The sequence below is a fragment of the Mustela erminea genome, chromosome 13 (assembly GCF_009829155.1).
Source record: "Mustela erminea isolate mMusErm1 chromosome 13, mMusErm1.Pri, whole genome shotgun sequence".
Classification (NCBI taxonomy): domain Eukaryota; kingdom Metazoa; phylum Chordata; class Mammalia; order Carnivora; family Mustelidae; genus Mustela; species Mustela erminea.
The window spans coordinates 82480849-82496808 of NC_045626.1; the positions used below are offsets into that span (position 1 = coordinate 82480849).

Sequence of the window (15960 nt, forward strand, 5' to 3'; positions counted from 1 at the left end):
GGCTGATGCTATTCTGCTCACGTAAAATTGGATCTGCTCGCCCAGAGGTCCCTGCCTGGATGTCTAGGAACACACACACACACACACACACACACACACACGGCCATTTGTTTACTCAGTCATTCATCAAACAATGATTGAATGCCTCCTGCATACCACGCAGTGTTCTAGGCGCTGGACATATAGCAGTAAACAAGGCATAGGATCCCTGTTCTCCTAGGATTGCCACTGACATGCAGCAGAACTCAGGCACCTGCTGGTGTGTGCGTGTTTCTGTGCCTGCACGTTGGTGCGTGATAGCTAACACCGGGCAGGGCGTGCTTGCTTATTATTCCCACTTTGTCAGCAAAGCATAGAGTCCAGAGTTCTAATCCCTAGTTTCCAACTCTGGCTCTACTAGCTGAGTGACCTCAGAAGGGTCATGGGTCCTCCTGGGCCTCAGTTCCTCCTCGGCACACAGATCCAGCCTCAGAAGCTGGTGTAAGTTGGTAACTGTGGAGTGCTGGAAAGCACATCCCGACCGCCATGTCCGCCATGTGGTTGCTGGGCTGACCGGTGGATGGCGTTGATGGACACTGGCGCCCCGGGGAGTCGGTGCTTCCTTAGACAGATGGGGCAGTACTGGGAGACTCCTTGCTCGAGACAGGGGTCATGAGCCCAGATTACAGACACACCCTCGGGGAACATCCCCAAAGGAAAGCTGTCCCTGGGCCCCACCACCCCGGCCCCCAGCCCACCCGGCAGCGACAGACCTGTCTCCCAGATGCGCTCCTCCATTCCGGTGTCGCACATCCGTGCGGTGGAGCGCGTGGACGAGGGCGCCTTCCAGCTGCCGCACGTGATGCAGGTGTTAACGCAGGACGCTGCCGGCGTGCTGCACACCACTTACCTCCAGTGCAAGGTAAGGCACCGCAAGGATGGGGAGGAGGGCATCCCTTAGGTTCCGCACCCCTGACATCCCCCGCACCCCCCCCCCCCCACCACCCGGCTTCCCGCAGAATGTGAATGAGCTCAACCAGTGGCTGTCAGCCCTGCGCAAGGCCAGCGCCCCCAACCCGGACAAGCTGGCCTCCTGCCACCCTGGTGCCTTCCGCAGCTCGCGCTGGACCTGCTGCCTCCAGGCTGAGCGCTCAGGTGAAGGGCAGGGTGGGCTCGGGTTCGGCCCTCCCTACCTGTCAATCAGCGGATGCCCCACCTCCTCTGGCCGCTCTGCCACCTGGGGCAAGTTACTTAACCTCGTTATGCCTCAGTCTCCTGAAGCCTGGAATGGGGTTCATAACAGTCCCTGCCTCCTAGGGTTGTGAGGAGTGAGTGAGTTGATAGACACAAAGCACATAGAACGCTGCCGAGCACCTAGTGCTCAATACATATGAAGTCTTATTTTTTTTAAGCACTTACTATGTGGTAAGCATCTAGTGGAATGCAGACATCAGGCATGCTCTAGAGGAAGACAAGTGAATAGCCAGACAATTGTAATACAGTCTTCTAAGTACCAAGATGAGGCTTTTGAGACGCCAGAGAATGCCTCTGATCCAGCCCCAGAGTAGGAGATCAAGGAAGGCTTCCTGGAGGAGGTGCTGTTTCGATGTTAACCTGAGAAGAGTAGGCATCAAGCAACAAAGTTGGAGACAGGGATGGGGTAAGGAAGTGTAGTCAGAGCAAAGAGCATGAGCAAAGGCCCGGAGGCGGCAGAGGGAGGGCTGAAAGTTTGCAAAGGTCTGCGTGGCTGGAGCCCGGACTGTGGGAGGAGGCTAGAAGGAGGTGAGGCTATCGCTATGCTGGGTGGGAGTGGAGACAGTGGGGCGTGATGGAAGTAGTAGGTCAGAAGAGTCAGTTTAGAGGCAGAAGGGTTGGGGCTTGGGGACCATCAGCAGCGGGGGCTTCTGGAGGGGGAGATGGGAGGCGGTCCTGATTGGCGCTGTGTCCCCCTCAGCTGCTGGTTGCAGCCGCACACACTCGGCCGTCACCCTGGGGGACTGGAGCGACCCGCTGGATCCTGATGCTGAGATCCAGATGGTGTACCGGCAGCTGCTCCTGGGGCGGGACCAGCTCAGGTGGGTGTCCCTGCCCAGCCTCCTCCCCTCTACCCCACAGTGGCCAGCCGGGCCAACTACCCAGCACAGCATCCCACGTCCATTTATTCATTCTTTCCATCCGCTTCAGCTGAGCTTCCCGGTGCACGGCGTCCAGGTTCAAGGGGAGGATGGGGAGGCATCCTCAGGCAGGCCCCAGTGCAGAAGTGTGTCTTGGATCTTTTCATATCCGGCTCCCTGGGGACATGGGCACAGACCTTGGATGTGTTCCTTTTCCTTCCTGGTGGTCGTCAGTGCTACCCAGTGACCGATTTGTTCCAGCTCCTTCTAGAGTGGGTTCTGAAGCTGGCCTGTCTGGTTTTGAATTCTGGGCTAGCCACTCACTGGCTGTGTGATCTCGGGCACAATGCTTACCCTCTCTGAACCTCTGTTTCCTCATATGGAAAACAGGGATAATAATAGTACCTTCCTCCTGGGGTTGTCCTGAGGGGTCAAACGAGCTAATGCAGGTAAGGCATTTTGTAGATGCCCAGTCACCACATAGACAGCAACAGTTATTATGCTGTGCAACCTTAGGCAAGTTACTTTACCTCTCTGTGTCTCGGTGGACTGTATAATGGAGCCAATAGTAAGTCCTTACCTTGGATACATCTTTTGTGGTACTTAAATGAGTTAAAACATGGGAATGGCTTATAATAGTGTCTGGTACTTTGTAAGTATTTGCTGTGATAATGGTGGTGGTGATGGTGACAGCTGGGAACCTGTCATGTCTCCTGCAACCAGCAGAGAGTCTCCGGAGTGGAGAACAAGATCGGGAGTCAGGGACCAACCCTGACTTTCTCCCTTTCAACTTCCAGGATGAAATTCCAGGAGGATCCCAACATAGATTCCAGTCCAGAGGCAGACGCAGAGAAAGGCTCTGGGGCCACGGAAGGTGAGCGGCTAAGGAGGTCCCGTTTCTTTGCCATCTCTGCCCCCTGCCGTAACTTGCCAAACACACGACTCTGTCCTTCCCCACTCCCCTCCCCTTCGCGGTTCACCAGCAAGTGTGGTGAATGGGGGGGATGGAGTGTGTGGGCTTTCAGGGCGTAGGGCCCACCTGGAGCCTGAGAAAGCCACTGGGTCTGGGTTACGGCGGCCTGCCTAGGCCTGGCTGAGCCCCCGTGGCTCCTTGTCTCCCTTGCAGGGGTCTGTCCCGATGCCCTGGCCCGGCACAGAGAGGCAGCTGCCCGCCTGCTGGAGGTGCTCGAAGATCTGGACAGAGCCCATGAAGAGTTCCAGCAGCGGGAGCAGCAGAGGGCAGCCCTGAGCCCCCTCGGGCACTGAGAAAAGGCCAGAACCAGCCTGGAAGGGGAAGGAAGGCGCCAGAGGACCCCCTCTCGGAGCACCCTGGCGTCTTGAGGCTGTCCTGTTCCTCGTTGATGCTGTAGGGTGCAGGCTGCTGGAGATCTAGTCTCTGTGCCCTAAGTGCAGAACCCCGGGCACAGAAGCCCTGTGGCAGGGGGCTGGCCTTTGTACTGAATGACTCTCAGTCTCTGGGTGAGGCAGATGGGAGTGGATGGGATAAGGAGCCTGACTCATTCGGCTCAGCGGAAGGTCTCTGCTAAACCAGACTGGCTCCTGCCCACACCGACCAGGCCCACCTGATCCTGAACTGCTGGATACAGCTGTCTGTGAATCCCCGACACCCACGTGGCCTTGTTGCCCCAGACAGGCACTAAAGAGGCTCAGCCCTTCCTGTTTTCATGTCTGCCAATCCGTGTAACCTCACTGATCCTCCTGAACCCTGCCTTGGCCGAGAGCCCTAACCGCAAGCTTCCAGAATCTGGTTCCCTCGGGAATAATGGAGGCTTGGAGCTCAGCATGCCAGACCCAGACCCTTGGAGCCTGGGAGACCTTGGCCTAGGTTCTGACCCCCTCTTTGAGCCTTGGTTCATGCTGTATAAAATGAGGGAGTGTCTAGATGTGTGGTTGTCAAACTGGGTTCCATGGAACTGGTTTGGGAACCAGGGAGGTGTTTCTTAGACTGTTGTGGTCCAAAACTCACCCCCTAGGTTGTCTGCTAGAAATGCAGATTCTAGGTCCCCACCCAGATTTACTGAATCAGAATCTGAAGGAGTGTGGGCACATGGACCAGGATTTTTAACAAGTTGCCCTGGTGATAAGGTTGAACATGGGATTTGATGATCACGGGGCTGGGCAATTTTGTATAGTGGGGTTTGAGGTGATATTTTGTTTGAGAATGAATCATCGAGGGTAAAATATTTGGGAACACCCAACTGGCAGAACTGGAAGGGGCTCCAAGGACTCATTTCTGGTTTTTGTGTCACTAGAGGGTGGGACAGAAACCAAAGCGTATCTGGAGATTAGGGGGACCCAGGACGAGGCAGCGCTATCCCGAGCATGGCCAGCAGGGGTCGCCTGGAGCCGCAGAATCTGCCTCCGTCACTCAGCATCCTGGGATGCTGCCTTGCTGGAAGAAGCTTGTTGCAGATCCTGGGATCTGTCCCTAGACAGAACAGGCCCCTCCTTTCTTAGGGCAGGGTCTGGAGCTCGAGGGGCCAGTCACGGTGTCTCCCAGCTCGTCCATGTTTTTCTGTAAGCTCTCAGCTCCCAGCCCAAGTCCCTCATTCCCAGTACTGTTGTGGGGGGGGGGGTCCCTCATTCCCAGTACTGTACTGGGGGAGGGAAGGGTCCCTCATTCCCAGTACTCTATTAGGGAGCAGCTGTGTGCATTGCCTTGGGCCATGCCTGAGAACAGCATCTTCAGGCCCGCCTCTTGGGGACTAGGGTTGGGAGGGCCTGCCTCTGTCACCCTCACACTCCCTGTGTGCTCTAAGACTAGAGAATTATGGGGACCCTCCATCTCCAGCTGCCCAAGGCTGAGAGGGGCAATGGTCCCGGGGCCATCATTTTGTAGCAAGCTCCCCGATGGGCTGGGCCAGAGACCCCCCCCCCCCCAGGGACAGAGCCACCCACCCCACTCCACCCCTCCGCAGGAAAAGACTGAGTGAGGAGGAGAAAGACCATTTATTTCTCCACCCACAGTGGGACTGGTAGGTTTTCAAAAGAGCAATCGCTGGCGTCCCTTTAAATCTTGGCTGACTTCCACCGTGGCAGCCAATCAACAGAGGCGGAGCTGGTGAGTTGCCTGGGCAACAGGCCCCTGGTTGGCCAAGACCATCAGCCACCCCACTGCCCACTCCCAAGGAAAGCAAAATGGACTCTTTGCTGTCCGGTCTGCTTTTTAGACCTGCTGGCCTAAGCTAGGCCTCCTCGTCTTGCTCCTGAAGCCAGAAGCTCCAGCCTTTGGATCTTGACATTTGGGAGCATTTGGTGGAGAGGATGGAGTGCGGAGGAAAGAACAGTGCCTTTATCTGGGACAGACATAAGGCCTGGGGATGGGAGGGGAGAAGGACGTCAGAGTCCCAGAAGGATGGAGACACCAGCACAGAATAAGATCCCTCTGGCTCTCTCGAGGGGTGGGGGTGGGGGGACTTCTCTCTGGCCTGCCCCTTTGCAAACCTGTTGACTAAGCTGGGGCTTCTACCCCAGGGGCCCACAACTGCCCATCAGTGGGTGGCAGAGATGGGGGAGGCGGGGAGAGGCTGAGCTTCCCAAGGGCCCCTTACCCCTTGGAGCCCCAGCAGGCCCCCGGGGTGCTTGACCTGAATCCTGCCTGTGGACAAGCCTGTATTGATGTGATAGAGACACAGATGGGAATCCATATGGAGTATCACAGGGGTCTTCTGTCTCTTCCCCCCCAGTGTGGGGGTAAGTAGAGGCACGTGGGTGTGCGTGCATGTGTTCAACAGGACAGGTGTGTTTGCGTGAGGGGGTGGTGCTCTGTCTTTTTGGTAGGGAGGTTGCTGTGGTTCCTGGTACTCTCTCCGCCACCCTCTCGGGGAGCTACAAGTTGGAGCCGGCTGGTCTGCTTTCCTCCCAGCACATTCCAACTAGCTCCAGCCACATCTCCAGAATGCTTCTGGCTCCTTCCGCAGGCTCCTCCCCAGCCCTGAACCTGGGCCGCCAGGACACACCTGGTAGAGGGAGGCAAGTGCCGGACCAGGGGGCCAAGCAGGAGGGAAGGTGGTGGGCAGCCTCGGGCTTCAGGCCTTGGCCGCCGCCTCGGACACGCCCTGGGCTGTGAGCTCCGCCAGCACGTTGTCTAGGTAGCTAGCGTCCGGGTAGCCGTGGCCTGTGAGGTTGGACCCAAACTCGGTCTTGTGGTGGATCTCGTTCCACACCACGGTGTCCGACTCGCCCGTGGTGTTGGATGTGCCGATGGTGAAGATGAGTCTCCGCTCCCAGGCCGTGATAAGCAGCCTGAGCACCTGGTGGGCAGACACCGGGGCAGGTGTGGGCGTGAGGGGAGGGCCCCGGCAGCCCCACCCTGTGGCTGGAGCCCCCACCCCCTGCCCCCTAGTCCAGCCTCCCTCCCTCCCTGGCCACTCTGTGGCTCCGTTACTGCCTTCTAAGCCCTGCAGCCTTCCCAGTGGCCGCCCAGCCTGGCCGTGTCCCTAGATGGGCTCCCGGTAAGAGCTCCTTCCAGGCTCTCTGCCTGTTTCATCTGGGTCACAAATGGAAGGCCCTCAGCTGTTTCTGGTGTGCTAAATAGCCATTTGGTGACTTCTGGGGCAATATTCAAAAACCTGGAGATTTCCCATGAAAGTCAGAAGGTCTGACTTCTCTTGAAAAACAGGAAGCGACGCTGACAGCTGGGAGTGTGGTGGTGAAGAGCCTGGACTGCATGGGGTGAAATCCAGGCTCTCCCACTTACTAGCTGTGTGACCTTGGGCAAGTCACTTGCCCTGTCGAGACTTCCGTAAAATAGGGTCAAGACCTTGACCTCACTAAGCTGCAAATGAGATGGGGGGTGTGACGCAACTGGCAGGGCTGGACTTGCACTAGGGGGTAGTGGTAGCTGTTGGTGCAGAGAGGAAACAGGGACTGGGGGTGAGGGGGGACCCTGGCCAGCTCCCACACCCCTGCACCCTCAGGGCACCCACCTTCCGGCCCTTCTCATTGTTGGGTAGATAGCAGTGGCGCGGGAAGCCTCTTGCGGTGAACTTCTTGCCTGGGTTGGGGTGCTCGGGGCCCTGTGGGGAGGGAAGCACAGGCTTGAACCGCAGATAGGTGTGGGGGGGTGCTCTGCAGGGTTCAGAGGATTTGAGACCACGGGGCCAGGGCGGGGGTGACCTGGATGCCGGTGGGGATGTCGTAGACAATGCGGATGGTCTGGGTGTCAGCGAAGCCCGGCAGCGAGTGGGGGATGAGGTGGAACTCCATCTTCCCAGGCGGCTGAGTGCCCGTCTTCTCTCCGTAGATGGCCTTGCAGGTGGGGCACTGCAGGCTGCCATCCTGGGGCGGGGACAGAAGCTGGCGGTGAGGCTCCCCAGGCATCCCGGCCCCGCCCCTCTGCCTGCGCCCCACCCACCGGCCCCACCCACCGGCCCGCACCGCCCACCTTGTTGCCATTGGAGTACATGGCCACGAGGCACAGCAGGTGGTACATGTGGCCGCAGCGGCCCAGGCGGCCCACAAGCTCGGGCCGCACGCCCTTGTGCCGAAGCACGCCCTCGTAACCGGATGCGGTGACCAGGCGCTCCATGCAGATGGTGCAGTCCTGCGGGCAGGGGCACAGAGAGGAGACTGAGGACGGGCCAGGGCAGGTTACCCTCAGGTGGGCGCGGCCCCGGGGCGAGGCCACGCTCCCAGGCCCCCAAGTTCCCAAGGGTCAGACTGCCTTGCCTCTGGTACCCATTTGGCAAAGGGCGAGGACACCCCCTTACACTGAATGCAGACACATGGCAGAGGAAGACGGGGCCCCCTCGCAGCCCCCCTCCGGAGGTATTACAGCTTTAACTATACAAAAGAAAAATTTAAACATGGGGTGGAAAGTACGGGTGATAATAATACGAAAACTGTCATTCTTCAGGAGATTGACAAATGTGATTCTATTACATCAAAGTATTTCTGTTTATCACAAGACATTGCATAAAAGGGAAAAGGCGAACCCCCAGACTGGGAGGAGACACTGACACACACAACCACAGGAGAGGGGCGGGGTGGGAGGTCAGGGGCTGGGGAGGCGAGGTCGCTGCCCTCTGCCCAGGCCAGGACCCGCCCGTGGGGGCTCACCTCATCTGGCGGGTTCTTCACCTTCTGCATGTACCTTCGAACCACATCCTCGGGGTTCTTACCTGCAAAGACACAGCGGGGTGGGTTCGAGGGTGCCTAGAATCTCCCCCTGAGGGCTTGGCTCAGGACGGGGTCAGGGGTCAGAGAGGGGTTGGCAGGAGTCACCTGTCAGCGGTTGCCGCACTCAGAGTTGGTGGCAGAGGGGGTCAGGGGAAAGGGAGCTGAGATCAGGAGATGGAGGTGGAGTTCTAAGTCCTATGAACAAACTGGAGTTAGGGGTCAGAGGCGCTGGGGTCAAGGGTGAGGTTAGTGGGGTCAGGGTCAGCGCGGAAGGCGTACTCTTCTTGAGGTGCTTCTTCTTGGTCTTGCGGCACGCCCCGGGCACCCCGGGCACGGGCTTGACGTCGCTCTTGCTCACAGGCGGCGGGTGCAGGATGGGCTTGGGGGCCCGCGTCAGGCACACCGGCAGGCCCGCGGCACACAGCAGGATCCCGGTCATCCCTGGAGAGAGGGCGGGGCCGTCAGGGGCGGGCAGCCCACCTGGTCCCCTCCCACCCCGCCCTCCCGCCATTGGGTGAGCCCCTGAGCCCTCCTCAGGCCCCGCCCACCTGCTCGGCCCGGGAATCCGGGAGCCCTCAGGTGAGGGCTTCCACCGCGGGTGGAAGCCGAGTGGAATGCCTTCTGCAGTCCCCCAACAATGTCAGTAGGACCTTTCCTCTGGGTCCCGCCCACTAGTCCCGTCAAGGGGTGGAGCCACAGGGCAGATAGGTGGGGCCGCCTCCACCTGGGCCCCGCCCTTCTGCCCCTTCAGGACTGGATCTCACCTGCCAGGGCCGGATGGACTGGCCCGGTACCATTCAAGTTCTTCACCGGGAGCGCGGGTACCCTGAGGGGAGAAAAGAGGCCGTAGTGGACTCCAGCCCCACACCAGAAGATCAGGAGATCCTGGTTTGCCTTCTGGCTCCTGGGCATACTCTGACCTCTTTGTGCCTGTCCCGTCATTTAGAATGATCACCAGGGTCACAAACATCCTTCTTTGGGGGGGGGGGGGTGGTATGTGATTGGGATCTCTGCCCCAGTTACAATGGAATGGACCCCTAGACTTAGTACTTTCTTCCCCACACCTCAGCTGGTCTCCCTTGCTTGGGGTCCAACAGCTCCCTTCCACTGGCCACTGTGCCTTAAAACCAACTGAGTGATGTAGCCACTCCAGCATTTCTCCCAATAAAAGGTTCTGGGAAAGAGGCATTCAGGGATCAAATAAGTTACGAAACACTTCACTCTCTCCTTGAAAATTCACAACATATATGAGCACATTGAAGGCTCTGATAAGTCCTGCATAAGGAAATGTGATTGGGAATGATAAATCCAGGTTTTCCAAAGACATTTTACAATGAACACTTTTTTACCCCTTTCGAAGATCTACTAATATCAGTTCCTATAACTGAGGCATTGCTTCTCTTCAAATGCAGAGGCCCTAGGAAACCATAGCCTGCTTCCCCTCTTTGCCCTCCCTGAACAAAAAGCTCTGGCTGATTTTAAATGCTCTCATATCTCAGCTCAAGCGCTAACTGGCTGGGCGTCACACAGCACTTCACAGCATCTCTCTTAAGCCTGTTTCCCATCTGTAAAGTGGCACGTTCCTTATGTTTGCTGCGAAGAGTCCATGAGATTCTGCACGTCGAGGGTCCCGCAGAATTCCTGGCACCTAAAAAAGCCATTACCTATCACCAACACCCCACTGATGAGTAACCCTGCTTGAGCAGTTTCACCTCTCTGCACCTCGGCCCGCTAAGTCATGGTGTATCTCACCTTCCCCTTGGAGAAGAAACCATGAAAGTACTGCAGTGACAAGCTTGGGCAAGTCGCTGAACCTCTGTGACTCTTGGTTTCCTCATCTGTAAAATGGGGATAATCACACCTCACCCCCAGGACTGCTGGGAGGGCTGAATGAGAGGCTGCGGTGATCTGTACACTATGCCTTCCTGAGTTGTCGCGACGTCAGCGCTGGATTACGTAGGTGTACTAATGTCTGTCTGGCTGTTGACATGCTGGATAGGTAAGTCTCCATGCAGAGATGTGTTATTCAAGCCAGGGGAGCCAGAGGGGCTTGGGCGATGTGCCAGGAGAGGGTGCAGGAGGGGATGGGGGCAGGGACAGCTGGGGAAGTTGCTGCTACTACCCCTTTGCCTGCCTGTTAAGGTCTGAGCCTGGCCAGGGATGCCTGGTTACCTGGCCCTGGCAGGCACAGGCGATCCCGGGCAGCCGGCTGGAAAGCATCTTTGAGCAAATGGTATGCTTGGCAGGCAGGCTCGGGCGCAGCTGCAGCAGATCCAGAAACACACACACACACACACACACTCCTGGGGAACAGGCATTATTTTTCCATGCACACATATACTGGGGGAACATACCACACATCCAAGTACACAGACACACACACACAACATAGAGAACACTGCACCAATAGGCATCTCCCCACACAGATACACACATCCCAGGAAGCTCCTTCCCCAGACACAGACACAGAATACATGTGCGTGGGGGAATGCACCACACACATTTGCACGCAGACACACAAAAGCACACAAATGCACCAACACACTGGGGAACATATATCACGCACACATATATCCAAAGGCACACACAGACGCATCTCAGGGAACACACACACACACACACACACACACACACACACTTCTGCAGGGGACACACCATGCACACGGAGGCATGCACACGGCGTGAGGGCATGCCATTGGATGAGAGAAGCAGCTCATGCAGCCACCCGGTGCACATGGGGACACACACAGACACACAGATGCTTGGCTGGGGAGGCCCCCACTTTGCACAGAGTCTTGTGCACCCCTGCACTGCACACAGGCTCTACTCTCCCTGCTCAGCAGCACACACTAGAACTTGGGCTCCCTGCAGCACTCCTCCCAGACCCCTCTGATGGCATGGGGAGGGGTCTGCAGCAGGGAAACACCTGGTCACAGTTGAGGTGTGTGTGCAGAAAGGTGCTGTGCCTCAATTTCCCCATCTGTAATGGGAATAAAGCCCTGTGAGCATTCAGTGAGTTAAAACATGCAAAGCTCATAGTATGGTGCAGGGGTGTGAGCGGAGAAGGATTTTCTCCTTCGTGTAGCCTGCTGGGACCCAAGAGATGGGGCTGAGTTTCCATCTGACCCTCCCAGGGTCTGTCATAATCCTCTAGGACCTTCCTGCAGGATATCACCTAATCTCATCCCTCCTCTTACTCTTACAGGAAAACAAAGGGGCACGTACCTGAAGCTTCTCCTCCTGCCCTGTCCTTTAATAGAGCTCTAGTGTAGGCACACTGCTAAGGCCCTCAGAATATCTAGGTCCCTCCCACCTCCTATCTTCCCTTCTGTCTCATGAAAAAAAAAATCCTTCTTTTTGTCCACGGCTATCTGTAAAATGGATAGCAAGAACAATATTTAGCGTGCAATCAACTACTGCTTGTCTTCTACTGGTGGCAGACATCACTAATCCATCACAGCACTCTCAAGCTGAGCAGAATCCTCAGCACAGCCTCTGCCCATCAGGGAGGATAGTTCGCTACCCCAGGTCTATCTAATGCCCAGCATCTGGTCCAGTTCATGACCCTGGTCTTGCTGAGTCTTTGTCCGGGGATTTAGGCAGGAGGGCACCTTGGAAAGGGAAGGTTTTTAAAATCTCAGTCGCGCAACAATTTCTGGCAGCCCTTAAAAACCACAGAACCCAATTCACAAAAATGAGTCTTGCTCCTGGGAAGGTGGTGGATAGGGTGTGACGGTGGGGCTGTTTTTTATTTACTCATTACGAGCCGGGGAAGAGTGTGAAGGCAGCCCCCAGCCTCTCTCAATCTGCAGGCCCTCTGAGAGAACCCAGGGTAGCAGGGTTCCCACGATGCCCGAGCGTGGGAGCCGCCCAGGGGCCCCTTTTGATGTGGGATGCACTGTTTCCTCCAAGTCAGCGAGCACATCCTCATGCCCTGGACAAGAGTCTGCTGCCCGCAGGCCTCCTGGAAGGGGGGCCGGCCTGCACTCTCTGCTTCACCCTCTTGGGGCCCAGGTTGGCAAATGGTAAGAGGAAGCCATCGGACCCCCTTGAGATCTGCTCTAACCAGAAGCCAGGGCTGGCCACCCCAGGATGGAGATGGGTCCCATTGCCATGCTGGGTTTCCTGCTGTCTTTCCCACCTCTGCATTGGCCCTGTTCTTCTTCTGCCCTCAACCCCACACAGATCCTACCTTGCTCAGGGTAAAATCCAACCTCCTTGCCCTATGGGAGATAGCCAGTACCTACCCTTTGAACTCTGTTTCCCCTGTAGTCACCCCTCACCCACCCTACCCCAGGCCCACCCCACCTACCCCTCCCCCCGGTCTTTGTGCTGTTCTGGAACACACCAGCCATATTCCTACCCCAGGGCCTTTGCACTTGCTGATCTCTCTCTCAGAATGCTCTTCCCCAGATATCCTCATGCCTTGATCCCTCACTTAACACAGATTTCTGCTCAAATGTCACCTTATCAGAGACCTTCCCTACCCTTTTACTCCAGAGAAATCTCTATCTTTGCATTACCTTATTGATTGCTTGATTGCCTTAGTGCTAACCATGACCTGATTATGAAGTCTTTGATCTGACCAGGCCCTCCCTGACTCTGTGGCCTCATCTCCTACACCCTCCGTTTCGCTCCTCCAGACACATCTGTTGTGGCTCTAACCCACTGAGCATAAGTCCCCTGTCAGGGCCTTTGCACCTGCTGTGCCCTCTGCTCGAAGGCTTTCCCCCCAGATGCCAAATGGCTCTCTGAGGTCTCTGAGGTAATGCCACCTCATCACAGAGACCTTCCTTGACCACCTGACTTCAACCCTAGTATACAGCACATAGCAGGCATTTGAGAAACACTTGTTGCGTGAAGGAAGGAAGGCTGAATTTGGTGGGAACTTTCTGAGCAGGTGACTCATGAGTACACGTTCAGGCCCTTTGTCCCCATGTGTTCTCTATACATATTTGAAGTGAGCCTTGAAGCAGGTGTCCCAGAGAAACACCATCTAGGGCCTCTAGTCCCCTCGAGTTCCTCTGCCAGCACTCACGCTCAGGGGACGTCCTGCCCAAAGGCCCAAGCAAATGTTTCCTGAGAAATTCCCAAAAGTGCTCTGTATCCCACTTGGGGCCAAGGTTCCATGATGAGGTTTTGAGGATCCCAGGCATTGCACAGAAATTGTCTTGGTGAGTGCGCCACACAGAGACAGGCAAAGGGGTGTTCTCTGTGGTCAAAAATTCCAGGCACTCACTATGGTCCCAATGCTGTAGTCCTGTTTCACTCCCCTCATCTAATCATTCCCCAAAGTCTATGACATCCCCACTCTAGAGAGGGGAAAAAAACTGAGGCCCAGAGAGCTGAAGTAATTTGCCAGTGGTAGAGCCAGGATTCCAGCCCAGGCTGTCAGACTCCAGAGTCTGTGCTTAGCCATATGACATGAACCGAGTTCCCTCACCATGGCTCAGTGGCCCAGGCAGGAGGCTCTGTCTGAGAGAAAACCCCCCAGGGTTGGTCTGAGAAAGAGGGCTGGGGTGTTTGGCTTTCCTTCTTGTCAAGGAAGAACAGAGAGGCTTCATATCTACACGGACTGGAAGGCAGTGCTCAAAGGCAGGATGAGATAATGCAAGATTTTCCTAGCTGCTGTTCCTCACACTGTTCCCTGCCTTTTCCTGCCTGGACATCTCTGCCACACTGTTCCTCCAGCCTGTCCCTACTATTCCTAATTCACATCTGTCCTTTGAAGACAGGCTCAAAGGCCACTGTCTTCATGAGGGCTTTTCTGATCTACCTCAAATCAATCCATAGCTACCCCCTTTTAATTCCCAAGGGACCATGTTTCTCTCTCCTGACCCTGCCGTTTTTGTTTTGTTTTGTTTTTAGGATACAGACACATTATCTTGCTTTCTGGTTGTATGCTTCCACTTCTATCTCTTGCACCAGATTGTGATCTTCTAGAAATGTCTGAACCAGCCCTTGGGCCCTTGGATTGTGGACGAAACCCCATGCAAATGGGTTCTCAGGAAGTACCAAATGGAGGAGTTGAACCAAAAAAAAAAAAAAAATTGGCTTGCTAGTTCTATGGTCCCTTCAGGGGACCCATGGTGCAGTTCTAATACCAGTGTCCTCCCAGAGACAAGGATGGAGCGGGATAGGCAAATACATGACACGTGTAGTACTCTTGCCATTCCTGCACTCATGGCAGGCATCACCAATCGATCCCAGCATTCCTTCTACTAAGCCAAAACACAACTTCAGACTCCTCCTCAAGAGTGCTCCTGGAAGACATAACCATTCGAGCAGAGATGGTGCATGAGATGAAATCTGTCATTGGTTTTAGGGATGATGGGACTGAGGCCAAGAGAAAGGAAGTGACTTCACTAAGGTCACCCAGCTGGTTAGCGGTGCAGCTGGCACCAGTTCCTGGAGTTTCCGAGTCAGAGGCCAGGGCTGACCCCACCAGGCAGATCTGTGGGGCCATCTGGAGTTGAGCAAGCTTTCTGAGCCCACCAGATCCTGAAGTTCTTGATGTGGACCCCAGAGCTGGCTCAGGCCCAGGTAGGCTGCCTGAGTGGCCGAACAGAGGACCCACGGGCCTGCTCGGGCTACTCCTCTCTCTGTCCCAGGCACGAAGTAGGGTTTGGGACCCCAGGGAAGAAGGAAGCCACGTGGTCACGCCCTTCAGGCCAGCTGCATTCCCATCCTTCTGCCCAGAGCTGGGCTCCCTGTCTTCCCCCTGCCCCTGTGCCCTGGGTAGACGCCAGGCAAGTCACATTCTCTGGTGATGGTTTCCAGGTCCCCTGATGGGCCTCAGGGGCCCTCGGGACACCTGGTGCTTACCCCGTGGTCCCTTGGGGAACCTTGGGAGGCTCTGGCCTCAGTCAGTTGGGTCCAAGTGGGTGAGGAAAGGGCAGAAGTGAGCGTGCCATGTCAGGGGAAAAGGACGTTGAGCAGTCCCTGGGGATCCCCCACGTTCCTTGGGCCTGCTCTCCTCACCTGCCCCCTCTACCTATACCTGGGACCAGCCAAGTCTCCACTCCCACTCCCCTCTGCAGGACCCAGGGCTGAGGACATTACACTGAGCTCCAGGGTGCCCCCTGGGCCTAGCAAAACCACAGGCCATCAACAGCTGCTGTCTGGAGGCCTTTGCTCACTTCCGCTTTCTGCCTGGACAAGCCTCTGAGCTCCTGTGGGCCTCAGTTTCCCCTCTGTACGATGGAACCTCTCATCCCTGCCCCTGTCTACGCTTAGGGAATAAAGTGTGCAAAAGTCCGCTAGGGAGAATTTTTGAGGGCTGGTGGCCACTTAGGGCCAGATTTATCCAGGGGCCTGGGGGCTCAGCATCACTCTCCTTCAATGCCCTGGGCTCCCAACCCCCCAGAGCAGGGCTCTGTCAGAGAAGCCCGGGGAAGGGAAGGGGAGGGGAGGGCTGGGCTGGCGGGTTCCCACGGCCTGGGGCAGCCACATGCAGACAGGGGTGTGTGGTTTGGCCTCCCAGAGAGCAGGGCAGGAAGTGCTTCAGGTCTGGGGCGTGGGGGTGTTTGGTTTGACCTTGCGGTGAGGCGCCCAGGAGGGAGGGGGGACTGCACGGGAGGCCAGGAAAAGGGGGAGGGGGGGCAGGCCACAGGCCTGACAGGGGAGGGGGGGTGGGAAACACGGTGAGGGTGAGATTTTCATGATGTCCTTTGAAACACTGAAATGTAATACCTATTAAAGAACTGAAGAACAAAATATGAAGTCT

The 15960-nt window shown here is 56.5% G+C and overlaps 2 protein-coding genes across 4 annotated transcripts in view; one reads left to right on the plus strand and one right to left on the minus strand.

Moving 5' to 3' along the window:
- Window positions 1–4044, plus strand: part of RASAL1 (RAS protein activator like 1) — a 28282-nt gene extending 24238 nt beyond the window's left edge. For all 3 annotated transcript variants that reach the window (XM_032310400.1, XM_032310399.1, XM_032310401.1), the window contains 5 exons: window positions 764–901; window positions 999–1134; window positions 1934–2054; window positions 2891–2967; window positions 3220–4044. In XM_032310400.1, the coding sequence (XP_032166291.1) occupies window positions 764–901; window positions 999–1134; window positions 1934–2054; window positions 2891–2967; window positions 3220–3359 (612 nt within the window). In that variant the 3' untranslated portion in view covers window positions 3360–4044. The remainder of the gene's footprint in view (window positions 1–763; window positions 902–998; window positions 1135–1933; window positions 2055–2890; window positions 2968–3219) is intronic.
- Window positions 4045–5044: 1000 nt separating this feature from the next.
- DTX1 (deltex E3 ubiquitin ligase 1) overlaps window positions 5045–15960 on the minus strand; it is a 33852-nt gene continuing 22936 nt past the window's right edge. Inside the window, exons 4-10 of the mRNA XM_032310402.1 lie at window positions 8999–9060; window positions 8514–8675; window positions 8175–8236; window positions 7501–7659; window positions 7233–7394; window positions 7043–7132; window positions 5045–6367 (exon numbers count right to left, since the gene is read on the minus strand). Coding sequence (XP_032166293.1) covers window positions 6143–6367; window positions 7043–7132; window positions 7233–7394; window positions 7501–7659; window positions 8175–8236; window positions 8514–8675; window positions 8999–9060 — 922 coding nt within the window. The 3' untranslated portion in view covers window positions 5045–6142. The remainder of the gene's footprint in view (window positions 6368–7042; window positions 7133–7232; window positions 7395–7500; window positions 7660–8174; window positions 8237–8513; window positions 8676–8998; window positions 9061–15960) is intronic.